The following is a 27,669-nucleotide window of genomic DNA, read 5'->3' as shown; positions in this document are numbered from 1 at the left end:
GGGGTCAGATGGGCTCTGGGGAGGGGTCTCTCAGTGCGGGGTGGGGTCTGAGGAGGGTCAGTGGGCTCTGAGGGGGGCTCTCAGTGCGGGGTGGGAGCAGGTCTGAGGGGGGGTCAGTGTCAGGTCGGGGCTCTAAGGGGAGGTCAGGGGTCTGAGGAGGTCAGCGGGCTCTGGGGAGGGGTCGGTCTCAGGGTGGGTGGGGGCTCTGAGGAGGGGTCAGCGGGCTCTGGGGGCTCTCAGTGCAGGGGGTAGGGTCTGAGAGGGGGTCAGCGGGCTCTGGGGGTCTCTCAGTGCGGGGGGTCTGAGGGGGTCGGCAGGCTCTGGGAGGGGTCTCTCAGTGCGGGGGGCCCTGGGCAGGCTCCTCCCGGCACACTCGCGGTAGGCGTTGCGCAGCAGGACGTAGGGGAAGCAGCTCTCCAACATGTCCAGCGTCAGGAAGGACGACTCGGCCACGATCTATCCCGAGGGGGAAGGACATCATCAGAACACCCCCTCCCACCCCGTCACCCTCTCCCTGCCCTGCCCCGCCCCGGCTCCTCCGGATTGAAATATTTGCATTTAAATTGGTTTGGCCGCCCGGGCGCTCCTGGAATGACAATCGAGGGTGGGGAGGGGAGGGAGGGGAGGGATGTGCGTGACCCTCCCCTTCCCTGCATCGCTGCACGAGACCAGCCTGGGGGTCAGAACTGGATCGGCCTCCCATCCTGGACACGATGGAGTCAGCAGCGGGATGCAGGGGATGGAGTCTGGGGGATGGGGATGGAGCTTAGGGAGATGGAGCTCAGGGGGATGGAGGGATGGAGTTTGGGGGGGATGGGGGGATGGAGTTTGGGAGGATGGAGCTCAGGGGATGGGGGATGGAGTTTGGGGATGATGTTCACACCCAGGGCATGCACCTGCACGGACACCTCACAACCCACCCAGGGTCACCCCAGAGCCCCCCCTAGGTGGGACCCCCAGGGCCACTCCCACCCTACGGCCCATCCTGGGTCACCCCAGAGCCCACCCTGATCACCCCACGTGGGCTGAGCCCCCCCAGGAGCCCCCCCAGGAGCCCCCCAGCCCCTCACCATCTGCAGCAGGAGGGCGATGGAGTCGCGGTTCCTCACCCTGCCCTTGTCGGGCTCCTGGCCCAGCTGCAGGAGGCTCGAGGAGGCCAACTGGGGACAGTCCCTGTCAGGGCTGAGGGCACAGGGACCCCCCCAGGGGCACAGGGACCCCCTCAGGGGCACAGGGACCCCCCCAAGGGGGTTCTCACCAGTAGGAACTCCTTGAGGTGGCTCTCGATGTTCTTGTTGTGGAGGGTGAACAGGGCGGCCGAGACCTGGACCACGGCCTTGGCCAGGCAGTGCAGGTTGTTGTTGTACCCTGGGGACAGAGGGGACAGGGTCAGGGACACAGGGGCAGGGTCAGGGACACGGGGGCAGGGTCAGGGACATGGGGACAGGGTCAGGGACACCATGGAGGGGTGAGGAAAGGTTGGGGACACGGGAAGGTTGAGAGCACGGGACGGTGTTGGGGACACGGGGAGGGCACAGGGAGGGGGTGAAGGAAGGTTGGGGACACGGGAAGGGTGTTTGGGACACCAGCTGGGGACACAGGGTGGGTTTGGGATGAGGTTTGGGGACACAGGGTGGGTTGGGGGCATAGGTGGGTTGGGGACACGGGGTTGGGGGCACCAATTGGGGACGTAAAGTGGGTTGGGGGGCAGAGGTTGGGGATGAAGGAAGGTTGGGGACACAGGAAGATGATGGGGACAGGGGGACACTGGGACATGGGGACACAGGGACAAGGGGACAAGGGGACACAGGGGCATTGGGACACAGGGACATTGGGACAAGGGGACAAGGGGACACAGGGACATTGGGACAGAGGGACATTGGGACAAGGGGACACTGGGACAAGGGGACACAGGGACACAGGGCCAGGCCTCACCGTCCAGCTCAGGGTTGTAGAGGGCGGCGGGGTCGGTGGCCATGAGGGGCAGGGACACGGCCACGAACACCAGGAGCAGGCAGGACACCTTGTAATCCTCCTCTGGGGACGAGCCCTCTGTGGGGACAGGGGACACAGGGGGACACGTGGGGATATGGGGACCAGGGAGGTGACAGGGGGCTCAGGGTGTCCCAGGTGGCAGGGACAGCCCCCCAGTGTCCCCACTGTCCCCAGGGGGGTTCCAGGTGACAGGGACAGCCCCCCACGGTCCCCAAGGGGGTTCCAGGTGACAGGGGCAGCCCCCCAGTGTCCCCAGCACCCCCGTACCCATCCGGGCCCCCCCCAGCACGTTGACCAGAGCGGGGTCGACCTCGCAGGGGATCCCGGCGGCCGAGGCCACCTCGAAGATGCTCAGGGTGACCTGGGGGGGGGTGACACACACACACACACAGGAGGGACCAGGGGATGCCACCCCGTGCCAGGTGACACGGCAGGGCCAGCCCAGACCCCCCTGTGTCCCCCCCTCCCCCTTGTCCCCACCTGGATGTCGGTGTCGGGGGTGACGATGTCGGTGAGACCCTCGATGGGGCCCATCAGGAAGGGGCAGCGCTGGGAGAACACCTGGGAAGGGTGGGGGATTGTCAGGGGGGTCCTGAGCCCTGGGGGTGGAGGGGGGCTGGGGGTCCCCCGGGGGTCCCACCTGGCGCAGGCCCTGCTGGGCCATGGCGCGGAAGGTCAGGATCTCCCCGATGATCGTCATGCGCTTCAGCACGTTCTCGGCCGCTGGGGACACGCGTGGGACACGGGTGGGACACGGGTGGGTGACACGGGTGGGACATGTGTGATGTGTGTGTCCCACGTGTGTCCCCCCACTCACAGCTCAGCCGTGTCACCAGCCCCGCTCTCTGCTCGGCCCTGCAGCAGCGCAGCTGCACCAGCGTGTCCATGTTCTCTGCCACCAGTTTCTGCGGGGACACGGCGCCGGTGGCACTGGTGGCACGGTGGCACTGGTGGCACTGGGACAGCGCCCCCCATCCTGTCCCCAGACCCCTGATCCTATTCCCAGTCCGCCCGTTCCCGTTTCCAGCCCCCCAACCCTGCTCCCTGTGCCTTGACCCCTCTCCCTGATCCCATCCCCTGTCCTCACCCCCCTGATCCTGTCCCCAACCCTGACCCCATTCCCACCCCTTGATCCTGTCCCCAACCCCTGATCCTGTCCCCACACCCCTGATCCTGTCCCCAACCCTGACCCCATCCCCACCCCTGACCCCATTCCCACCCCTGATCCCATCCCATCCCCTTGTCCCATTCCCATCCCCAGTCCCTGACCCCACTCCCACCCCCCTGATCCCATCCCCACCGCCCTGTCCCCACTCCCACCCCCTGACCCCATTCCCACCCCCTGACCCCATCCCCACCCCACTGATCCCGTTCCCCACCTCCCTGACCCCATTCCCACCCCTGATCCTGTCCCCACCCCCTGATCCTGTCCCCAACCCCTGATCCTGTCCCCAACCCCTGACCCCATCCCCATCCCCTGATCCCATCCCCATCCCCCTGATCCTGTCCCCAGCCCCCTGATCCCATTCACTGCCCAGCCCCATCCCACCCCTGATCCCTCTCCCCACTCCCCGATCCGTCCCCAACCTCCAACCCCATCCCCACCTCCCTGACCCCTGTTCCCACCCCCTGATCCTGTCCCCACTCCCACCTCATTCCACCCTGACTTCCCACTCCTGATCCCATCCCCACCCCCTGTCCCATGCCCACCCCCTCACCTTCAGCTCTGTCACCTGGGACCCCACGTGCCACATCAGGTTGTCACTCAGGAACCTCATCCCGTAGGGCCCGATGAGCTCGGCCAGCGCCCGCATCTCTGGGGATGGAGGGGGGGACACACACGGGGTGGGTGACACCGCCCTGACACCCCCCCTGAGCTCCCCCAGGGATCCCCAGAGCCCCCACCTGAGACGTCAGAGAACTCAGCGGCGCTGAAGGGCGGCTGCTCCTCGCAGGGCACGGTGCTGAACGCCTGCAGGGCCGGGGCCACCACGATGGAACCGACTGGCACGCGCAGCAGGGACTCCAGGTACCTGGGAGGGGGGGTGGGACATGTGGGACCACCAGGGATGGGAGACAGGGGGAATGGGACATGTGGGACCACCAGGGATGGGAGACAGGGGAATGGGACATGGGACCACCAGGGATGGGAGACAGGGGGAATGGGGCATGTGGGACCACCAGGGATGGGAGACAGGGGGAATGGGGCATGTGGGACCACCAGGGATGGGACACGGGGGGAATGGGGCATGTGGGACCACCAGGGATGGGAGACAGGGGGTGGGACATGTGGGATACCCAGGGATGGGAGACAGGGGGAATGGGGCATGTGGGACCACCAGGGATGGGAGACAGGGGTGGGTGGGACATGTGGGACCACCAGGGATGGGATGGTGGGGATGGGACATGTGGGACCACCAGGGATGGGACATGGGGGGGTGGGACATGTGGGACCACCAGGGATGGGAGACAGGGGGTGGGACATGTGGACCACCAGGGATGGGACATGGGGGTGGGACATGTGGGACCACCAGGGATGGGAGACAGGGGGGTGGGACATGTGGGACCACCAGGGACGGGACACGGGGGGGTGGGACATGTGGGACCACCAGGGATGGGACGGTGGGGATGGGACACGTGGGGATGGGAGCAGTGGGGGTGGGACATGTGGGACCCCCGGGAATGGGAGCTGTGGGGATGGGTTCCATGGGATGGGAGCAGTGGGAATGGGACACGTGGGATATCCCAGGGTTGGGACACATGGGGATGGGACATGTGAGACACCCGGATGGGACATGTGGGGATGGGGTCCATGGGGTGGGACATGTAGGGATGGGACATGTGGGATACCCCAGGGATGGGAGCCCTGGGATGGGACATGTGGGACCCCCGGGGATGGGAGCAGTGGGGATGGGGTCCATGGGATGGGAGCAGTGGGAATGGGAGCCGTGGAATAAGACACATGGGAATGGGACCCACGGCACGGGTGGTGCCAGGGAATGGGACTCGTGGTGATGGGACCCATGGGATGGGATGCATGGGAATGGGACCCATGGGATGGGATCCGTGGAAATGGGATCCATGGGAATGGGATCCATAGGAATGGGATCCGTGGGAATGGGACTCATGGCAATAGGATCCTTGGGATGGGATAAGTGGGATGGGACCCATGGGATCCAGTCTGTGCAGAGGGCGGTCAGGGTGGGCTGTCCCCCCACAACCCCCACACCCCCCTGTCCCCAGGTGTCCCCAGCACCCACCAGTCGGTGTAGATGGCTGTCAGGGTGGGCTGTCCCCCCATACCCCAGGTGTCCCCAGTTGTCCCCAGGTGTCCCCAGCACCCACCAGTCAGTGTAAATGGCGGTCAGGGTGGGCTGTCCCCCCATCCCACAGGTGTCCCAGCACCCACCAGTCGGTGTAGATGGCGGTCAGGATGGGCTGTCCCCCCATACCCCAGCTGTCCCCAACTGTCCCAGCACCCACCAGTCGGTGTAGATGGCGGTCAGGGTGGGCTGTCCCAATCAATCCCCCATACCCCAGGTGTCCCCAGGTGTCCCCAGGTGTCCCCAGCTGTCCCCAGTACCCACCAGTCGGTGTAGATGGCGGTCAGGGTGGGCTGTCCCCCCATACCCCAGGTGTCCCCAGGTGTCCCCAGCTGTCCCCAGGTGTCCCCAGCTGTCCCAGCACCCACCAGTCGGTGTAGATGGCGGTCAGGGTGGGCTGTCCCAATCAATCCCCCCATACCCCATACCCCAGGTGTCCCCAGCTGTCCCAGCACCCACCAGTCGGTGTAGATGGCGGTCAGGGTGGGCTGTCCCAATCAATCCCCCCATCCCCCTTTCCCCAGGTGTCCCCAGCTGTCCCCCCCTGTCCCCAGGTGCCCCAGCACCCACCAGTCGGTGTAGATGGCGGTCAGGTTGGGCTGTCCCAATCAATCCCCCCATACCCCATACCCCATACCCCAGGTGTCCCCAGCTGTCCCAGCACCCACCAGTTGGTGTAGATGGCGGTCAGGTTGGGCTGTCCCAATCAATCCCCCCATACCCCATACCCCATACCCCAGGTGTCCCCAGCTGTCCCCAGCAGTCCCAGCACTCACCAGTCAGTGTAAATAGCTGTCAGGGTGGGCTGTCCCAATCAATCCCCCAATACCCCAGCAGTCCCAGCACTCACCAGTCGGTGTAAATAGCCGTCAGGGTGGGCTGTCCCCCCATCCCCCCTGTCCCCAGGTGTCCCCAGGTGTCCCCAGGTGTCCCCAGGTGTCCCCAGCTGTCCCCAGTACCCACCAGTCGGTGTAGATGGCCGTCAGGGTGGGCTGTCCCGCTCCGTCCCGGGGCTGGCTCTGCTGCAGCAGCACCCCCCGCAGCAGCCGGGCCGTGTCGAGCCCCACGAGCCGCCCCAGGCGCTGCACGAGCCCCGCGTAGGCCCCGAGCCCCACGAGCACCTCGGAGGGACGGCACAGCTGCTGAGAGCCAGGGCTGTGCCCGGCCATGGCCACGATGGCCCTGCGGGGACACCCGGCATGGGGGGCTCTGGGGGGCTCTGGGGGTGCAGAAGGGAGCGTCTGGGGGTTTGGGGAGCGCTTGGAGGGCTCGGGGTAGGGGGTCTGGGAGGCTCTGGGAGGGTCTGGGGGCTTGGGAGCTCTGGGAGATCTGGGGGCTCTGGGGAGAGTCTGGGGGCTCTGGAAGATCTGGGGGCTCTGGGGAGCTCTGAGGGCTCTGGGGGCTCCAAGAGCTCAGGGGAGCTCTGGGGAGCTCTGGAAGATCTGGGTGGCTCTGGGAGCTCTGGGGGACTCTGAGGGGCTCTGGGGGCTCTGGGAGCTCAGGAGGGCTCTGAAAGACTCTGGGGGGGCTCTGGGAGGGTCTGGAGAGCTCTGGGGGATTCAGGGGAGCTCAGGAGAGCTCTGGGGGGCTCTGGGGGATTCTGGGGGGCTCAGGGGGATTTATGGGGGGCTCTGGGAGTGTCTGGGAGCTCTGGGGAGCTCTGAGGGGCTCCAAGAGCTCAGGGGAGCTCTGGGGAGCTCTGGGTGGCTCTGGGAGCTCTGGGAGCTCTGGGGGTCTCAGGGGAGCTCTGGGAGGGGCTCTGGGGGACTCAGGGGTCTCAGTGGGGCTCTGGGGGTGTCCCCCCCAGCCCCTCAGTGTCCCCAGGGTGTCCCCACCTGGTGAGCCGGGTCTCCAGGTGGCTGCTCAGGTACTCGGCCGGGCTCAGGGTGTGCCCGAACACGGTGATGGTGGGGACGTGGTTGAGGCTCAGGGACAGCTCGGACAGGGTCACCTGCAGCTTGTCCAGGCTGGGGGGAGCAGAGGGGGGGCACACACGGGGGTGTCAGCCAGGCTGGGACCCCACAGGGACAATCTGGGACCCTACAGGGACAATCCCTGTCTCACAGGGACCATTTGTGACCCATGGGGACAATTTGTGACCCATGAGGACCATCTGTGTCCCATGGGGACAATCTGTATCCCACGGGGACAATCTGTGTCCTGTGGGGACAATCTGTGACCCATGGGGACAATTTGTGACCCATGGGGATCATCTGTGACCCATGAGGAACATTTGTGACCCGTGGGGACCATCTGTGTCCCATCAGGACAATTTGTGACCCACCAGGACCATCTGTGTCCCACCAGGACAATCTGTGTCCCATTGGGATCATTTGTGACCCATGGGGACCATCTGTGACCCATGGGGACAATCCCTGTCTTGCAGGGACCATTTGTGACCCATGGGGACAATCTGTGACCCATGGGGACAATCTGTGTCCCACCAGGACAATCCATGTCCCACAGGGACCATTTGTGACCCGTGGGGACCATCTGTGACCCACAGGGACAATTTGTGACCCACCAGGACCATCTGTGTCCCACCAGGACAATCTGTGACCCACCAGGACAATCCATGTCCCACAGGGACAATTTGTGTCCCGTGGGGACAATCTGTGACCCATAGGGACCATTTGTGACCCATGGGGATCATCTGTGACCCATGGGGACAATTCATGTCCCACCAGGACAATCTGTGACCCCACAGGGACAGTCACATGACACTGTAGCCCACCCCCAGCCCCTGGTGGCCACCAACCCCCAGCCCTCCAGCCCCCACAGGGCCCATCACACCATGTCCATCCCCCCCGTGGCCACCACACCCCAGGCCTGGTGGCCACCGACCCCTATGGGACAATCCCCCTTGTACCCACCCCAGTGTCCCCCTTGTCCCCAGGTGGCCCTCACTTGGTGGTGAGGGTCCTGTCCCTCCTCTGGCTCTCCGTGCCCGGTTTGTCCCTCTCGGGCTCCCCCTTTTTGGGGGGCTGTTTTGGGGTCTTCTTCCCGCGGGCTCTGCTGATGGTGGCGGCGCAGTGTTTGGGCAGCAGCTGCCAAGGGGGGGTACGGGGTTATGGGGGGCTCAGGGACCCCCCAAATGGGGCACAGGGACCCCCCAAATGGGGCCAAAGGGACCCCCCAAATGGGGCCAAAGGGATACCCCAGATGAGGTACAGGGACCCCCAGATGGGGCCAAAGGGACACCCCAAATGGGGGCACAAGGACCCCTCAAATGGGGCCAAAGGGACACCCCAAATGGGGCACAGGGACCCCCCAAATCCCTGAAGCCCATAAAGCCCCCAAAGACCACAGAGACCCCACAAGCCCTGAAGCCCCCAAAGACCCCAAAGGCCCCAGAGATCCCAAAACTGATGAAACCCCCCAAAACCCCCAGAGACCCTGAACCCCTGAGGCCCCCCAAGCCCCCAGGACACCCTGAGCCCCCCCAAAATCCCCCTCCCCACCTGCTGGCTGAGGTTGTGCTGCTCGGCACAGGCGTCCAGGACACAGGAGCTGCCCAGTTTGGCCAGCTCCTCCAGGAACTGGTGACACTGGGCCAGGGCCACCGCCTGCAACTGGGGGTACTGGGACACAGAGACCCCCCAGGGACTTCAACTGGGGGGATTGGGGGACAAAAAGAGACCCCCCCTCAGACCCCCGAGGGCTCTCAGAGCAATCTGTGGGGCTTTCAACCCATTTCAAACTCATTTTGGGGGGGGGTCTCAAACTTGTTTGAGATTTGGGGGGTCCTTCACATTTTGGGGGGTCCTCAAATTGATTTGTGGGGGGAGGGGTCCTCCAAATTAATTTCAGGGGGTCTCAAACTCGTTTTGTGGGGGGAAGGGTCCCCACAACCCGATTTTGGGACTCTTTAAAGGGATTTTTGGCAGCTTCAGGTGACCTTGAGGTCCCCAAATCTCGGCCTGGGGGTCTTCAAACCCTTTTTAGGGGTGGTGAAACTCCTTTTGGGGGTCCTGATTTCAGGACTGGAGGTGTCTCAAAGTCGTTTTAGGGCTCTCAAAGTCGTTTTAGGGCTCTCAAAGTCGTTTTAGGGCTCTCAAAGTCGTTTTAGGGCTCTCAAAAAGAGGGGTTTGGGGGCTCTGGGTGGTGTTTTAACCCCCGTGGGGTGATCAGGGGACCCCAATCCCGGGTGAGGGACCCCAAATCCGAGTGGGGGACCCCAAATCCGAGCCGGGGGGGGGTCAGCACCCACCTCCTCGGGGCACAGGGGGTGCAGGCAGCGTGGGAAGTGGGAGCAGAGCAGGGGGAAGGCGATGCTGAAGCGCAGCATGGGCGGCTCCTCCAGCGCCAGGGAGAACATCCTGTCCACGGAACGGGGGAAAAAACTGCGGGAGAGGGACCAGGGGAGGTGGGAAAAGGCAGGAAAAGGGCAAGGAGAGGGTGGGAGGTGGGAAAAGGGCAGGGGAGGGGTGGGAAGGGGGTGGGAGGTGCGAAAGGGGAAAAAGGGCAGGGAAGGGGTAGGAGGTGGGAAAAGGGGAAAAAGGGGAAAAAGGGCAGGGGAGAGGATGGGAGAGGGGTGGGAGGTGGGAAAAGGAGAGAAAAAAAGGGCAAGAAAAGGGGTAAGGGGTGGGAAAAGGGCAGGGAAGGGGTTGGGAAGGGACAGGGAAAGGGGTAGGGGGAATGGGAAAAGGGGGTAGAGAGGGGCAGGAAAAGGGGAAGGAAAGGGGGTAAGGGGTGGGAAAAAGGGGGACAAGGGTAGGGAAAGGGCTGGGAAAGGAATGGGAGGGGGAAAAGGTGGGGAAGAAGGGCAGGAGAGGGCAGGGAAAAGGGGATGAGGGTGGGAAAAGGAGGAAGGGGAAGGAGGGGGCAGGGAAGGGGGTAGGGGTGGGAAGGGGGCACAAGGGGGCAGGAAAGAGGGTGGGAGGGGTAGGGAGAGGTGGAAAACGGGGATGGGGGTGGGGACACGGGGAGAGGGGTGGGGGACGTGGGACAGGGAGGTGGGGGATGGAGGAGGGGGGGACAGAGGGACAGGGGGACACAGGGACAGGGGGACAGAGGGACAGGGAGGGACAGGGGACACAGGGTCAGGGGACACAGGGCCAGGGTTCCAGGGCTGACCAGAGCTGGGACAGGTCGGAGGTCTCATCCAGCAGCTCCTCAGGGCTGTCCAGCAGGCGGGTGTGGAACACCACGAGGTTCATGGCACGGCCCACGTCGGGGTTGGAGCCCAGCGGGAGAGCGGCCTTGGCCACGCTGGTGTAGGCCTGGGGACAGGGGACAGGGGGGATGTGGGGACATGGGGACATGGGGGGACATAGGGACACATGGGGGACAGGGGGACAGGGGACAAAAGGACACATGGGGACAGGGCCAGAGGACAGTGGGGACACATGGGGACAGGAGGGGACACGTGGGGACAGGGACAGGGGACATGGGGACATGTGGGGGACAGGGGACATGGGGGGGACATGGGAGAACATGGGGACATGGGGGGACAGGAGGGGACATGGGGACATGGGGACAGGGGGACATGAGGGATGTGGGGACATGGGGGGACATGGGGGGACATGGGGGACATGGGGGACATGGGGGGGACATGGGGACACGTGGGGACAGGGTCAGGGGACATGGGGGCGATAGAGGGGACACATAGGGGACATGGGGACATGAGGGGGACATGGGGATGTGGGGACATGGGGGACACGGAGGGGACATGGGGACACATGAGGGGACATGGGGACATGGGGGGACATGAGGGGACAGGGGGACAGGGGGGACATGGGGGGATAGGGGGACACATGGGGACATGGGGTCAGGGGACATGGGGACATGAGGGGACAGGGGACATGGGGACAGGAGGACACATGAGGGGACATGGGGACACATGGGGACAGAGGGACACATAGGGACAGGGGACATAGGCACATCATGGGGACAGTGGGGACACGGTGACAGTGGGACCAGGGCAGGGCCATCACCTGGAGGCGGAACCAGTCGAGGCGCAGGGCGGTGAAGTCGAACTGCTCCTTGTCATCGGCTGTGGGGACACCGAGGGGGGCTGGGGGGGTGGCACTGCCCACCCCAGGGGCACCCAGGAGCTGCCACCTCCTGCCCTGGGGTCCCTGGACAGGGGGAGGGGGAAACCTGGGGGGTGACAGGGACATTTTGGGACCATTTTGGGGACATTTTGGGGACATCTTGGGGCCATTCTGGGGCCATTCTGGGGACATTCTGGAGACATTCTGGGGACATTTGGGTGGGTAACACAGTTCCTGGGGGGTGAAAGGGACATTTTGGGGCCGTTTTGGGGCCATTCTGGGGTGGTTTTGGGGCCATTCTGGGGTCGTTTTGGGGCCATTCTGGGGACATTCTGGGGACATTCTAGGGATATTCTGGGGACATTTTGGGGCCATTCTGGGACATTTTGAGGCCATTCTGGGGCCATTCTGGGGTCATTTTGGGGCCATTCTGGGGAATTCTGGGGCCATTCTGGGGACATTTTGGGGACATTCTGGGGCCATTCTGGGGCCATTCTGAGGCCATTCTGGGGACATTCTGGGGACATTTTGGGGACATCTGGGGGACATTTTGGGGCCATTCTGGGGATATTCTGGGGATATTCTGGGGACATTCTGGGGCCATTCTGGGGACATTTTGGGGACATTCTGGGAACATTTTGGGGACATTCTGGGAACATCCTGGGACCATTCTGGGGACATTCTGGGGCCATTCTGGGGCTGTTTTGGGGCCATTTTGGGGCCGTTTTGGGGACATTCTGGGGACATTCTGGAGACATTTTGGGGCCACTCTGGGAACATTTGGGTACCTTCCTTGGCAGACAGAGCCGAGAGGGAGCTGACGAAGGACGAGAGGATCACGGACTCCTCCTCGGGACACACGGACAGGTTCTGTGGGGACAGGGACGTGCCAGGGACAGGGGGGACACAGGGGGGACACAGGGTCAAGGCCACGCCCCCCCCCCACCTACCTGGATGACGTCACTGAGCACGAGGGCGTCGAAGCCCGCCAGGTATTTCAGGTGGTACCTCCGGAGCACCCCCCGGTGCGCCCGGACCAGGGCCCGGAGCTGCTCCAGCAGGAACAGCAGCTCTGCCAGGTGACTGAGCGGGGACCCCCATGAGAACCCCCACAGAACCCCCCAGAGATCCCCAAAACTCCAGAGACCCCTGAACTCCCCCCAAAGAACCCCCCAAACCCCCCTGAGATAACCCAGAGATCCCCAAAACTCCAGAGACCCCCTAAGCCTCCTGAATCCCCAGAGACCTCCAAAATCCAGAGACCCCTGAAACTCCCCCAAAGAACCCCCAAACCCCCCTCAGATAACCCAGAGACCCCCAAACTCCAGAGACCCCCAAAACTCCAGAGACCTCCCTAAACCCCCCTGAATCCCCAGAGACCTCAGAAATCAGAGACTCCTGAAACCCCCAAGACCCTGAACCCCCAGAGGCCCCCAAACCCCTGAGATACCCCAGAGACCCTGAGGCCCCAGAGACCTCCAAAACTCCAGAGACCCCAAACCCCCTGAGAACCCACAGAGACCCTGAACCACCGAGAACCCCCAAACCCCCTGAGATACCCCAGAGACCCCCAAAACTCCAGAGACCCCAAACCCCCCAAATCCCCAGAGACCCCCGGAAACCCCCTCTGAGCCCTCCCGGGACCCCTCAAATCCCCAGTGCCCCCCAAACCTCCCAGTATTGCCCCAGACCACCCCCAAATCCCCCAGCACTGCCCCAGGGGGTCCCCACAGGTGTCCCTGTCCCCCCGTGCCCACCTGTCAGTGAAGTCCTCGGGGTTTGGTCTTGGTCACGTGCTCGGCGTGTCGCGACAGCCACGTGACCTCATCGCGACACAGCGACAGCGCCACGAACACCAGCAGGGCCTGGGGGGGAGGGGGGTGGGGAGAAGGGGGGGACCCCACAGCTGGCACCCCAAAGTGTGTGCCAGCCCACCCCCTGCACCCCAAATCTGCACCCCAAATCCTGTAATCTAAATCCTGCACCCCAAACCCTGCACCCCAAATCCTTCACCCCAAATCCTGCACTCCAAATCCTTCACCCCAAATCCTGCACTCCAAATCCTTCGCCCCAAATCCTTCACCCCCAACCTGCACCCCAAACCCTTCCCATCCCTGCACCCCAAATCCTTTCCATTCCAGCATTCCAAATCCTGCACCCCAAATCTGCACCCCAAATCCTGTAATCTAAATCCTGCATCCCAAATCCTGCACCTCAAACCTGTACCCCAAATGCTGCATCCCAAACCTGCACCCCAAATCCTGCACCCCAAATCCTGCATCCCAAATGCTGCATCCCAAACCTGCACCCTAAATCCTGCATCCCAAATCTGTGCCCCAAACCTTACACCCTAAACCGGCACCCCAAACCTGCACCCTAAACCCACACCCCAAACCCTGCACCCCAAATCCTGCATCCCAAAATCTTCCCATCCCTGTACCCCAAACCCTGCACCCCAAACCCTGCACCCCAAATCTGTGCCCCAAATCCTGCACCCCAAATCCTGCACCCCAAACCCTGCACCCCAAACCCTTCCTATTCCAGCACCCCAAACCCTGTACCCCAAATCCTACACCCCAAACCCTTCCCATCCCCATTCCCCAAACCCTGCACCCCAAACCTGCACCCCAAACCCTTCCCATCCTTGTACCCCAAATCCTTCCCATTCCAGCACCCCAAACCCTGTACCCCAAATCCTGCACCCCAAACCCGCACCCCAAATCATTCCCATTCCAGCACCCCAAACCCTGCACCCCAAAAACCCTGACACCTCCCAAAAAACCCCCAAACCTGCCCCCAAAATCCCACCTTGGGGATGAGCAGCCCCCAAAAAACCCCAAACCCACCCCCCAAACCTCCCTAAAACCCTCCCAAAATCCCACCTTGGGGCCGAGCAACCCGGGCTGATCCTCCAGCAGCGCCAGCAGCTCCCGCACGGCCCCGCGCAGGAAGGAGCGGCGGCCCCGGTGCAGAGACCCACTGGGGGCGGGGGGCAGGGGGTCAGGGGGTCTGGGAGGGGGTCTGGGGGGGTCAGGGGGTCAGGAGTGAAGGATTTGGGGTGTGGGTTTGGGGTGAAAGATTTGGGGTCAGGGAGAGGAAGGTTTGGGGTGCAGAGCTTCGAGTGCAGGGCTTGAGGTGCAGGAGATGGGAAGGGTTTGGTGTGGGGTTTTGGGGTCCAGAAATAGGAAGGATTTGGGGTACTGGGTTTGGGGTGCAGTGTTTGGGGTGCAGGGATGGGAAGGGTTTGGGGTACTGGGTTTGGGGTGCAGGACTTGAGTGCAGGGTTTGGGGTTCAGGGTTTGGAGTGCAGGATTTGGGATGTGGGTTTGGGGTGCAGGATTTGGGGTGCAGGGAGGGAAAGGGTTTGGGGTACAGGGTTTGGGGTGCAGGATTTGGGGTGCAGGGATGGGAAGGGTTTGGGGTACAGGATTTGGGGTAGAGGGTTTGAGGTGCAGGGATGGAAAGGATTTGGGGTGCAGGATTTGGGATGCAGGGATGGGAAGGGTTTGAGAGGTTGGGGTGCAGGGTTTAGGGTGCAGGAACGTGAAGGGTTTGGGGTGCAGGGTTTGGGTGCAGGGATGGGAAGGATTGAGGGTGCAGCATTTGGGGTGGAGCCCCCAAACCTGTGAGGCCCCCAAACCTGTGAGCCAGGGCGTATTCCCGGCACTCCTTCACATCGGCCACGCGCTTCCCATACCTGGGGGGAGAAGAAGGTCCCAAAACCTTCCACAGCACCCCAGAGACCCCCAGGCACCCCATAAAGCCACCAGAACAGCCCCCTCCCCCAACCCCTGGAACCCCCTGAGAACCGCCCGGGAGACCCCCAAGCCCCCAGCAGAGCTCCCCCACCCCAGCACCCCCTCACACACCCCTGGGCACCCCAGAGCCCCTAGCCCCTCTCTGGTACCCCGTGAAGCCCCCAGCCCCAGGCACCCCTGAGAACTCCCAGGGCACCCCAGAGCCCCCAGCCCCTCTCTGGTACCCCGTGAAGCCTCTCCCAGCCCCGGGCACCCCCTAACACCCCAGGGCACCCCAGAGCCCCCAGCACAGCTCCCCTATGAAGCCCCCAGCCCGGGCACCCTCCACCGCAGGGCACCCCCAGAGCCCCAGCACAGCCCCCATGAAGCCCCCCCAGCCCGGGCACCCCTAACACCCCAGGGCACCCCCAGAGCCCCCTGCACAGCCCCCATGAAGGCGCCCCTGAGACCCCCTGTCCCCTCCTTGTCCCCCAAATCCTCACCCCTTGATGCCCCCAGCAGCTCCTCCGTCACTTTGTGCACCGCGATGGCCTCGTCGCGCACCAGGGTGACAAAGAGGGACCCCTGCAGGGCCCGGCGCCAAAGCTCCTGGCACGGGGGGGACCCCCCCAGAGCCCCCGGGCACACCAGGAACCCCACTGCGGGCACCCACGGTCAGCGGGAGGGGGTCACGGGGAGAGGGGAGACCCCGAAACAGGGACGGGGAGTGCGGGGGGACGCTGGGATGGAGGGGAGGGCCACCCCAAAAGGGAAGGGGCAGCTTGAGATGGGGAGGGTCGAGGTGGCCGGGAGGGGGTTGGGGACACTGCCCGGGAGGGGTTTGAGGTGTCCCCGTGCCCAGGAGGGGGTCCCCGTGCCCAGGAGAGGGTTGGGGACACTGCCCGGGACGGGGACACTGCCCAGGAGGGGTCCCAGTGCCCGAGAGGGGTTGGGGACACTGCCCGGGAGGGGTTTAGGGTGTCCCCATGCCCAGGAGGGGGTCCCCATGCCCAGGAGGAGTTTGGGGTGTCCCCATGCCCAGGAGGGGGTTGGGGACACTGCCCTGGAAGGGGTTGGGGAGTTTGGGACCCTCGTGTGCCCCCCCGGTCCCCCCATCCCACCCAGCACTCACGGATGATCCAGCGCTCCATCACCTCCAGGGACAGGTACTCGCAGGCCATCTGGGGACACGCGTGTCACCGCGTCACTGTGTCACCGTGTCACCCCCCCAGCGCCCCTGTCACCGTGTCCCCATCCCCACGGCCCCGCATCCCCGTGTCCCCCGCGCCCGTGTCCTCCCCCGTCGCTGTGTCCCCGCGTGTCCCCGCGTGATCCCCGCGTGTCCCCCGCGTGTCCCCCCTGTGTCCCTCACGCTGTCGGAGCTGGCGGGGCTCAGCATGTCCCCCGGTGTCCCCAGCAGGCTCAGGAGCTGCTCCTTCCTCCACTGCTCCGCGTCGCGGTCCCTCCTGGCCCAGAGGAAGCGCAGGGACAGCAGAGCGCTGCTCACGGCCTCAGGGACACGCCACGCGGACGACGTGGGACACGGCTAGCACTCCTCCCATCCCATCACCCCTACCCGCGGCGGTTTGGGGTGCAGGGATGGGAAGGGTTTGGGGTGCAGGGTTTGGGGTGTAGGGTTTGGGAGGGGTTTGGGGTGCAGGTTTGGGGTACAGGATTTGGAGTGTGGTTTGGGAGTGTGGGGTTTGGGGTACAGGATTTGGGAGTGGGATTGGGGGTGCAGGGATGGGAAGGTTTTGGGAGTGCAGGATTTGGGCGCAGGGTTTGGGTGCGGGGTTTGGGTGTGGGGTTTGGGAGGATTTGGGGTGCAGGGATGGGAAGGGTTTGGGGTGCAGGATTTGGGGCGCAGGGTTTGGGGTGAAGGACTTGGGGTGCTGGAATGGGAAGGATTTGGGGTGTGGGTTTGGGGTGCAGGATTTGGGGTGCGGGTTTGGGGTGAAGGATTTGGGGTGCTGGAATGGGAAGGATTTGGGGTGAAGGATTTGGGGTGCAGGGTTTGGGAGGGATTTGGGGTGCAGGTTTGGGGTGCAGGATTTGGGATGCAGGGTTTGGGGTGCAGGGATGGGAAGGTTTTGGGGTGTAGGATTTGGGGTGCAGGATTTGGGAGGGATTTGGGGTGCAGGTTTGGGGTGCAGGATTTGGGGTGCAGGGATGGGAAGGTTTTGGGGTGCAGGGTTTGGGGTGCAGGTTTGGGGTGCGGGGTTTGGGGTGCAGGGTTTGGGAGGGATTTGGGGTGCAGGTTTGGGGTGCAGGATTTGGGGTGTAGGGTTTGGGGTGCAGGGATGGGAAGGTTTGGGGGTGCAGGGTTTGGGGTGCAGGTTTGGGATACGGGATTTGGGGTGCGGGTTTGGGGTGCAGGATTTGAGGTGCAGGTTTGGGGTGCAGGGTTTGGGAGGGGTTTGGGGTGCAGGTTTGGGGTACAGAACCAATCAGGACCCCCCCTCTCCCACCTTGGTGTGGGGCCCGAACTCCTCCACCAGCTTCTTGAGGGGGTGCTCGTACTCCAGCACCATCTGCCCCAGGCGGGCGAAGCCGGGATCGCTGCGGGGGACACGGTGGCATTTTGGGGACACGGTGGCATTTTGGGGACACGGTGGCGCTGGGGACAACCCCCCCCGTGGGGTGTGACACGCGCGGGGGTCCCACCTGGCGCCGTGGGCCATCTCGTGGGCGCAGTGGTAGGTGCCGATGAGCAGCCGGCGCTCCTCGGTGCGCGCCAGCAGCAGCACGAGGGACACGTAGGTGACAACCAGGTCCAGGTAGCCCTTGGTGAGGTCGTAGTTGATGTGCTGGGGGGTGGGGACAGCACGGGGACATCGGTGAGGGGCGGCGGGGACGCCCCCAGACCCCCCTAGACCACCCGCATCTCCCGTGGGGGGACACCCACGATGTCGAAGAAGCACTGGCTGGCGTCGATGGTGTTGAGCAGCTCGTACACGTGGTCCTGGTGGGGAGGGGACAACGCGGGGGGTGTCACCGCCGTGTCACCGCGTGGGACGGACCCCCCCGGACCCCCCCCGATCCCCCCGGGGCTCACCCGGAACTCCAGCACGTCCAGGAAGGTGTGGTAGAACGGGGCCAGCGCCCGCGCGATGTCCCCTCTGTCCCTGTGCACCGGCCCCAGGTGCTGCTGTGGGGACAAAGGGGGGACACGCGTGGGACACGGGGGGGACACGGGAGGGACGACGACATCGGGGTGTGGGACATGGGGGGGACACGGAGGAGGGGACACTGAGGGGGGATGAAGGACACGGGGACAGCCGGGAGGGGCCGGGTGGGGACAGGGAGGTGGGGACACTGAGAGAGGGACACTGGGAAGGGACACGAGAGGGAGGGGGACACTGGGAGGGGACACTGGAGCTGGGACACTGGGAGGGGATGAGGGGTGGGGACACTGGGAGGGACACGGTGGGGACACTGGGGAGGGGACACGGTGGGACAAGTGGGGAGGGGACAGGGGGTGGGGACACAGTGGGGACACTGGGAAGGGACACTGAGGGGAGGGGACACGAGGGAGGGGACACGGCTGGGGACGTGGTTGGGCCACTGGTGGGGACACTGGGAGGACACGGTGGGGACAAGTGGGGAAGGGGACACGGGGTGGGGACAACGATGGGGACACTGGGGAGAGGACACTGGGGAGGGATGGGGAGGTGGGGACACTGGGAGGGGACACTGGAGGGGACACGGGGAGTGGGACATGGGGAGGGGACATGGGATGGGGAGACAGCCCTCACGGTGCTGCTCCGCACGTCCAGGTGGGGAACTTCTTGTTGATGAACTTGAGCGAGGCCTCCATGGCTTTGTCCCCAGGAAGGGCGGCCTCGTGCGGGGGTCCGAGCACGTCTGGGGACCCCGGTCAGACACACACCACCCCACCCCCAAAACACCTCCTGGGATGGGACCCCAAACCCTGACCCCCACCCCAACTGGGCTGGGACCCCCAGGACCCCCCCAGAACACCCCAGGACCCCCTTCCAAGATGCCCCCAGATCCCCTAGGACCCACCCAAGGCCCCCCAGGACTTCCCCAGCACTTCCTAGGACCTCTCAGGGCCCTCCAGATCCCCCCCCCAAGACCCTCCCAAAGCCCCCCATATCCCCCAGGGCCCTCCCAAGGCCCTCCCCCCCGATGCCCCCAGGACCCCCAAAACCCCCAGGGCTTTCCCAGACCCCCTGACTCCCACAAGATTCCTCAGGACCCACCTAAGCCTCTCAGACACCCCCCAGACCCCCAGGTACCCCCAGACCTTCCAGATGCCCCCAGACCCTCCAGGTGCCCCAGACCCCTCGGGGGCCCCCCCACCTTCTTGATGTGGTAGATGCGCACGAGGACCCCCCGGCCGCGCTCGTTGAGCAGCGTCAGCTTCTCGGCCAGTTTGTCCCCGTACACCGAGGGCAGGGACATGGTGGCACCTGGCACCCCCCTGGCACCCCCCTGGGTCCCCTCAGGGCCCCCCCAACTCTCCCTGAAAGGCCCCAGCACCCCCAACTTCCCCTTCCTGGGCTGGGCCCCGACAGCGCCGGGGCCACCACGTGATGGGGACGGGGACGGTGACAACGGATGGGTGACACCAGGGGCGGGTGACAATGTGGGTGGGTGACACCAGGGACGGGTGACAATGTGGGTGGGTGACACAGTCGGTCCCAGAGAACGTCAGTCAGGCCCACAGGACCCCAGATTAGTGCCACCACCCCACACCCCAAAATCAGCCCCACGGAACCCAAACCCTGTATAATTATAACTGAAGTCTCAGTTGGTTCCATATAACCCCAAACAAGTCCCATTTACCCCAAAACTCCCCCCTTTACCCCAAATCCCCCCCTTTACCCCCAAACTAGCCCCATTTACCCCAAACCCCATATAATTATAACTAAAGTCCCAATTGGTCCCATATAACCCCAAACCAGCCCCATTTACCCCAAAGCCCCATTTACTAAACCAGCCACATCCCCCATCCCATTTACCACAAATCCTCCCCATTTGCCCAAAATCCCCCTTTACCCCAAACCAGCCCTTTCACCCCAAATCACCCCTTACCCCAATGCCCATTTCCTTCACCTTTACCCCAAATCCCCAACTTAAAACAGCCCCATGAAACCCAAACCCCATGTAATTATAACTAAAGTCCCAATTGGTCCCATATAACCCCAAACCACCTCATTTACCCTAAATCCCCTTTACCCCAAAACCCCCTTTATCCCAAATCCACTCCATTTACCCCCAAACCCACCCCCTTTACCCCAATCCCCATTTACCCCAAACCAGCCCCCATTTACCCCAAAATCCCCCTTTACCCCAAATCCACCCATTTACCCTCAAACCACCCCCTTTACCTCAAAACAGCCCCTTTACCTCAAAATCCCCATTTACCTCAAAATCCCCCTTTACCCCAAACCAGCTCCCATTTACTCCCAAATCCCCCTTTATCCCACACCAGCCCCATTTACCCCAAATTCCCCCTTTACCCCCCAAATCCCTCCCGTTTAACCCTCCTGGCCCCGCCCCTCTGCGTTGGCTCCGCCTCTGCGTTGGCCCTGCCCCTCTCCCGCCGTTGCCATGCCATCAGCGGCTCCGCGGCGCCCCCTGGCGGCTCGGCGGACCCGGAAGCGCTGCCGTTGCCGTGGTAACGGCGACGCTCCCGTCGATCGGGGGTTTTATTTTGGGGTTTTTTTGGAGGGTCCCTTCGAGTCTCCGCCAGTCCGAGGAGGTTGGGGAGGGGAGGGGAAGGGGGTCTCGCCATGGAGCCCGAGACGCTCGTGCAGTGCCCGTACGATCGCAACCACCGCGTGCGGGTGTCGCGCCTGCCCTACCACCTGGTCAGGTGCGAGCAGGTGAGCGGCACGGGGGGTTGGGGGTCGAGGGGGTGGGAGAGGGTGGTTTGGGGGTCTGAGGGGTCAGGGGAGGGAGGGGGAAAGCGTTGGGGTACGGGACATGGCGGGGTAGGGGCCAAACCGGGGGTTGTGGTCTCTTTTGGGGAGGAGTGAGGGAGGGACCCCGGGGGTCCAGGATGGACCGAGGGTCCCTGGGAGGGGCTGGAGTGTCTGGGGGGTTGGGGTCTCTGGGGAGGCTGGGATCTCTGGGGAGGGTTGGGGTGTCTAGGTGGGGTGGGGGTGTCTGTGGAGGGGTTGGGGTGTCTGGGGGGCGTTGGGATCTCTGGGGAGGGGTTGGGGTGTCTGGGGGGGGTTTGGGGTCTCTAGGGGGCTGGGGTGTCTGGGGGCGTTGGGATCTCTGGGGAGGGGTTGGGGTCTCTGGGGGCTGGAGTCTCTGGGAGGGGTTGGGGTCTCTGGGGGATATCAGTCTCTGGGGGATGTCAGGGTCTCTGGGAGGGGGTTGGGGTGTCTGGGGGATTTTGGGGTCTGGGGGGATATCGGGGGTCTCTGGGGATGTCAGGTATCTCTGGGGAGGGGTTAGGGTCTCTAAGGAGGGGTTGGGGTGTCTGGGGGAGGTTGGGGTCTCTGGGGAGGGGTTGAGGTGTCTGGGGGTTGGAGTCTCTGGGGAGGGGTTGGGGTCTCTGGGGAGGGGTTGGGGTGTCTGGGGGGATATCAGGGGGTCTCAGAAGGGGAGGTGTCTGGGGCATGTCGGGGTCTCTGGGGAGGACATCGGGGGTCTCTGGGGGGTTGGGGAGGTCAGGGCTGTGATTCAGGACCCCTCGGGGGTCTGGGGGAGTTGGAGGCTCAGCCACCTACAGGGTGTCCCCTCCACCCCCCCGACCCCCAGGGACGCGGCTGGGGGGGCTGGGGGGCTGTGTCACTCCCCTCCCCAACTGCCCCCAAAACCCCCCAGAACAACCCCCAGGCGTCGCGCGGTCTGGCCACGTGTCCCTTCAACGCGCGACACCGCGTCCCGCGGGGACACCTGCGGGGCCACCTCAGCTCCTGCCCCGACCGGCGCCTGCTGGACGCCCCCAAGGTACTCCCAGACCCCCACCCGGTGTGTGTGACACCCCAAACCCCTCACCGCTGTGTCCCCTCTCTGTCCCCCGCAGACACCGAGGGCGCTCCCTGGAGCACTTTGGGGACACCCCGGAGCCCCCTGGCGTGGCAGCCCCCGTGCCGGGAGTACTGGGATGCAGGTGAGGATCCCCGGGGGTCCCTGGGAGTGTCCCAAATCCCCCTCCCCAACAGGGCTGACGCGACCCCTCTCCGTGTGTCCCCTCCCCCCCAGAGCTGGACGCGCTGGAGGAGCCCCCCCGTTCATCCTCAACGTCACCCACCTGGACCTGCCCGTGCCCCGCGACAGGTACGACCCCAGGACCACCACCCCACCCCCAAAATGTCCCCGAGCGCCCCACTCGTGTGCGTGTCCCTTGCACTGACCCCTCGTGTCCCCTCCACCCCCAGGTCCAGCCCCGCAGCCCCCCGAGAGCCGAGGGGGTCTCAGGACCCCGGAGGGAGCCGGAGCAGTGACAGCGGGGGCAGAGCCCTGCCCGACCCCCGCTCCCCACAAGACCCCGGGGTCGCAGGAGCCGCAGGGGGTCTCGGGGAGGAGGAGGTGGGTGGTGGGACAGGAGAGGGGGGGATTGTCCCCCCAGCTTTTAAAAACGGTCGAGGGGATAAATAAATACATAAATAGATAAACAAACACATAAATAAATAAATAATTAAATAAATAATTAAATAAATAAAAGTGGCTGCAAATCCTGCGGGTGATTCCTCATTTAGGGGGGGCGGACAGAGCGGGATTTTCCCCCCCCCTCCCCATTCCTGAGGGGATTTTCCCCCTTTTTTGTCCCCCCTCCCCACCCCGTTCCCTTTCCCACCGATCCGGTGCTCCCAGGAGTGGGGTGGGACGGAATTTTGGGCTCGGGGGGATTATTTTGGGCTCAATTGCACAAGGGGGGCCCCCCCTCGTGCTCCGGGGCACTGGGCCAGGGTCCCCTGCCCTGGAAGGGGGGGACAGGGGGTCCCACCCTGAAATGGGGGTGGGGGTGGTCCCTAGATAGGAGGGGGACATTGGGGGGTCCCCAACCTCGAGGGAGGTTTTGGGGGGTCCCTGGAAGGGGGTACCCTGGATGGAAAGGGGAAAGGGGGAGAACTGGGGGTCCCCACCCTGAAATGAGGGAGTGGGAGGGTCCCAACCCTGAGGACCTCTCCCAAAACTGCGTCCCAACATCCTTCAGGACCCCAAAATCCCCCGAATTCCTCCCTCTCTCGGACACCTCCCCACCCCACCCCCAGCCGAACTCGGAGCCGCCGATTTGGGGCGGAAAACGTGGAAATGGGAACATCTGTGTCATCGTCACCACCCCAGACGACACCCCCGGAGCCCGGGATCCACCCCCTCCCCCCGCGCCGGATTTGAGGGAAAAACCCAGCTTTTTATCCTTTTTCCTCTCCCAGTTTTGTCCCGTTTTATCCCGTTTTTTCCCCGTTTTCTCCCTTTTCCAGGGGGTCACGCCGAGGGCAGCGCTGGATCCGGCCCATCCCTGCACGGGGAGGGTTGGAAAAAGGGAGGGGGGGGTCGCTGGAAGGATCTGGAATTGTAATTAATTCCGGGATTGCAGCTGCAGAGCAGGATTCCCCCCTCCCCTCCCTTTCCTTTCCCTTCCCTGCCCTCCCTCCCCGATCCCAACATCTGGCACAGCTGCACATCCCCTTTCCCTCCCCACATTCCCCGTCCCGATCGTTTATCCCGGGATTTATCCCCAGGAAAAAAAAAAAAAGTCTTTTAAACCTTTTCATTGGGATTTTGTTTCCCCCCCCCCAAAAAAAAAGCGTTTTAAACCCTTTTATTGGGAATTTCCCCCCCCTCTCTCCGAGCTCCTCCTGGAGAACCGGGACACTCCAGAAGGGATTTTTTTTCCACCCTTTCCCGGTGCTTTTCCAGGGCGGGGGTTGGAAAACGGGATCGCCGTCACCGGGTGGGAAAAAAAACCAAAACACAAAACAACCCAGGCGTTTCCCACTTTTTCCACCCGGTTTTCCCTCCCCTCGGAGCCTCCCCCCGGGTCCCGCTCCCGCCGGGAATTCTGGAGCTGCCCAGGGAAGAGCCGGAATTTTCTGGTGGCACCACAGAAATCCTTTTGTCACCCCCCTCCCCCCGTATTTTTTTGGGGTGATTTCCCGGATTTTTCGCCTCATCCCGGGATTTTTTAAGGGTTTCTCCCCATCCCGGGCTGGGAAGGGAAGGACCCCTCGTGTTCACCCCAATTCCTGCGGCTCCCGCGGCCCCGGGGGGGCTTCTGGGACCCCCCCAAAAAACATCCCGTGCCCCCACCCCCCTCCCAGGACCTCCTGAAGCCTTTTTGGGGTGGTTTGGAATATTTTTGGGGTGGTTTGGAACATTTTTTGGGGTGGTTTGGAACATTTTTGGGGTGGTTTGGAACATTTTTTGGGGGGGGTTGAACATTTTTTGGGGGGATCTCTCCATAGCCCCCCACCCAGGAAGGGTCCTAAAGTGGAGGTGGGGGGGGTCACCCCAAAAAGGGGGGCTGGGAAGGGTCACGAAGTGGGGGGCCCAGGGAGGGGGTCCCGGGGTGACCTTGGGGGTTTCCCCAAGTGATTTTGGGGGGTCCTGGGGGCCCAAAATTTGGGGGGGTTGAGGGAGAGGGGTCCCCCTGCACCCCCCGACCCGGAGCATGGGGTGGGTTCACACACGCGCGTGCAGTGGGTCCCCGTGTCCCCACGTGTCCCACGCGTGTTCACGCCCTCCCACACGCGTGTGCCGCGTGTTTTCCCGTGTTCCCCACCCGCGGCTCTCCCAGGATGTCCCACGCGTGTGCCGCCCCCTCCCCAACCCCGTGTCCCCCCTCCGCGCGTCCCTCCTTCCGTGTCCCCCTCCTTGTCCCCTGCTGTGCTCTTTCCACCCCCCACTCGTGTCCCTCCCCCGTATCCCGTCCTGGCCGCTCTCCCTCTCCCCACCGCCGGCAGCGCGCTTTTTGGGAAGCGCCCGGTGCCGCCAGGGCCCCCGCGACCCCCGCGCCCTGCCGGGCTCCCTGCCAGCCCCGCACCCCCAGCCATCCACGCACCCCCCGGGCACTGAGACCACCCCACACCCCCTCATCCTGTGCCCCACGCGGAGGTCGCGCTGCCCGAGGGGGGTTGGAGTTCAGGGAGGCTCGAGGGGGTTCAGGGGGCGCGGAGGGTGACGTGGCCCCGCGGCCGGGCCGGGCTATATTAGGGGCTGTGAGTCAGGACCGGCCCCCCGTGTCAGTGTCTCCCCTCCACCCCCCCACGGTGACTCAGGGACGCGCCGGCACCGCCGAGTGGGGGGGACACGAGGGGACACAGAGAGTCACCAGAGGCTGGGGCTGGGGGAGGGGAGTGTTTATGGGGAGGGGTCCAAAATGGGGCTGGGGGACCCCGGGGGTGGCACCTCTGGGGGGGACGAGGGGGGCTGGGGCAGGAGTGGGACCTGACACGGGACAGGGGGACAACAGGGACACGGGGACAGGGAGACACGGGGACACCGGGGTGAATGTGAGCAGGGGGCAGGGCAGGACACGCGTGTTCACACCCATGTTCACACTCATGTTCACCCACATTCACACACATGTTCACACCCATGTTCACCCATGTTCACACCCACGCTCACACACATGTTCACCCGTGTTCACACCCATGTTCACCCATGTTCACACGTGTTCACACCCGTGTTCACACCCCCAGTGTCAGCCCCACTCCCGTGCCCGGGCCCGGCTGGGGCAGGAAAGGCCCCGGCGCCAGCTCATTGTTCCTCCCCCCCCTCCCGGCACTTCCCTCCCAGCCACGGAAACGTCCCCATTGTCCCCACGGGCGCGGTGCCACCGCCGCGGGCACCCCCACTGTCCCCACGGGTCCCCACGGTCACCGTGCCACCCCGCTGGGCACCCACATTGTCCCCACGGTGCCACCGGGGCGGGCACGCGGGTCCCCCCTGTCCCCCGGCCTGGGCACAGGGGCAGGAGCACCCACGAGGGGTGCCAGGGGGACATCGGGGGACGCCCGCACACCTGAGCCCCCTCCGAGCCCCCGACCCCGGCCCAGCTGCGCGGGCGCCGTGACATCAGCGGCGCAGGAATGCGGCCCCCCGCCCCCGGCGGAGAGGGCCCCGACCCCCAGACCCCCTGGACCCCCCTCGACCCCCAGGACCACCCTCCGGGCACCCCTCGACCCCTGGACACCCCCAGGACACTTCACCCCCCCGCCCTCGTCAAGCCCCCACCCCTTTGCGCCCTCAGCCCCTCCCTCGCCTCTCATGGCCCCTCGTGAGGGTCTCGCCCCCCGTGTCCCCTCCGTGGGGGTCCCACTGTCCCCGTGCTCCCCCAAAGTGAGGTCTCGACCCTCCTCTCTGCCCCAGAGTGTCCAGCCCTCCCCGTGTCCCCCCGTGGAGTCCCACCCCCGCCGTGGGAACGGCTCCAGCTCCAGCCCCGTTTCCGCTCTTTCCTTCCAGGAAGCGCCGGCGGGATCCGGCCCCCCTCCATCCCCACCCGCCGTGTCCCCCCCGCTGTGTCCCCTTCCCCCGCCGTGTCCCCAACCCTGCCACCCCCCCGGCCTGTCCCACCCATGTCCTGTCCCCCCTCACCGTGTCCCCCCACTGGTGTCCTGTGTCCCCCAATCCTCAGGTGTCCCCCGTGTGTGTCCCACTCGTGTCTCACGGTGGTGTCCTGCGCTCCAGTGTCCCCCCAGTGTCCCCCCTGTGTCCCCCCAGTGTCCTGTACCCGTGTCCTGTGTCCCGGTGTCCCTGTCCCCGCTGTCCCGCTGTCCCACGGGTGTCCCCGCTGCGCCCTCGGGGTGTCCCGCTGTCCCCGGGGTGTCCCCATGTCCTTCAGGTGTCCCCAACCCTGATGTCCCGATGTCCCCAGAGTGTCCCCAGAGTGTCCCTGTCCCTGATGTCCCGGAATCCCCAGAGTGTCCCAATGCCCCTGGAGTGTCCCTGCCCCTCATGTCCCTCACGTTCCTCGCGTGTCGCGATGTCCCCGGAGCGTCCCGGTGCTCCAGGATTGTCCGGGTTCCCCAGGGTGTCCCTGATGTCCCGCTGTCCCCAGGCTGTCCCTCTCCCCCACCCCCCTCCCCGAGGATGTCCCGGTGTCCCAGGGTGTCCCTGATGTCCCAGTGTTCCCGGGACGTCCCTCTCCTCCCGTGATGTCCCCGTCCCGGATGTCCCTCTCCCCCCAGAGTGTCCCTCCCCCCCCAGAGTGTCCCTCTCCCCCGCGATGTCCCCGTCCCCGAAGTCCCTCTCTCTCCCCCCGCGCCGTGGCCGTGGCCGTGTCCCCGCCGGCCGTGCCCGGTGCCGGTGCCGGTGCCCCGAGTGGCCGTGGCTCCTCCCCGGTGAGTCACGGCGGGGGCGGGGCGGGCCCCGGGCCCCCCCCCCGGGCACTTTCCGAGGGGACTCAGCAGCGGGAGCAGCGCCGAGCCCGGGCAGCCCCGACCGCCATGGCCCCGGCCCCGGCCCCCTCGCGCCGCCCCCGGCCCCGCTCCCGGCCCCGGAGCCCGCTCCCGATCCCGCTGCTCCTCCCGCTGCTGCTCCCGCCCGTCGCCGCCTTCAACCTGGAGGCATCGCGGCCCGTGGTCTTCCGAGGGGCCCCCGGGTCCCTCTTCGGCTTCGCGCTGGACTTTTACCTGCCCGACCCCCGCAGGTACCGGGAACGGCCCGGGAACCGCCCCGGGAAACGGCCCC

General features: G+C 64.8%; 2 protein-coding genes across 2 annotated transcripts; one reads left to right on the top strand and one right to left on the bottom strand.

Annotated features, from left to right (window-relative positions):
* Positions 1-216: 216 nt before the first annotated feature.
* On the bottom strand, positions 217-19,476 carry NCKAP1L (NCK associated protein 1 like). The gene is given in 34 exon segments (XM_050323274.1): positions 217-456; positions 1,071-1,160; positions 1,259-1,368; positions 1,936-2,052; positions 2,263-2,356; positions 2,476-2,556; positions 2,636-2,718; positions 2,813-2,900; positions 3,714-3,811; positions 3,901-4,028; positions 6,282-6,500; positions 7,154-7,285; positions 8,226-8,365; positions 8,780-8,899; positions 9,529-9,661; positions 10,395-10,540; positions 11,255-11,313; positions 12,103-12,184; positions 12,265-12,397; positions 13,072-13,092; positions 13,094-13,179; positions 14,197-14,293; positions 14,955-15,012; positions 15,555-15,710; positions 16,184-16,232; positions 16,424-16,561; positions 17,520-17,610; positions 17,716-17,858; positions 17,957-18,013; positions 18,107-18,199; positions 18,807-18,829; positions 18,832-18,879; positions 18,882-18,915; positions 19,375-19,476. Coding segments are annotated over 34 exon segments (3,489 nt in total).
* Positions 19,477-20,810: 1,334 nt separating this feature from the next.
* On the top strand, positions 20,811-27,628 carry GTSF1 (gametocyte specific factor 1; the record flags this gene model as incomplete). Its single annotated transcript, XM_050323271.1, is given in 6 exon segments — positions 20,811-20,903; positions 21,856-22,046; positions 22,101-22,144; positions 22,237-22,254; positions 22,257-22,311; positions 27,482-27,628. Coding segments are annotated over 6 exon segments (548 nt in total), but the record flags the coding sequence as incomplete, so codon positions are not given.
* Positions 27,629-27,669: the final 41 nt, after the last annotated feature.

Source organism: Myiozetetes cayanensis, unplaced genomic scaffold (assembly GCF_022539395.1).
Source record: "Myiozetetes cayanensis isolate MyiCay16 unplaced genomic scaffold, myiCay2020 scf294, whole genome shotgun sequence".
In the NCBI taxonomy this organism is placed as follows: Eukaryota; Metazoa; Chordata; class Aves; order Passeriformes; family Tyrannidae; genus Myiozetetes; species Myiozetetes cayanensis.
Note: the sequence above shows the minus strand (reverse complement) of the source record. Positions and strands in the feature narration are given on the sequence as shown.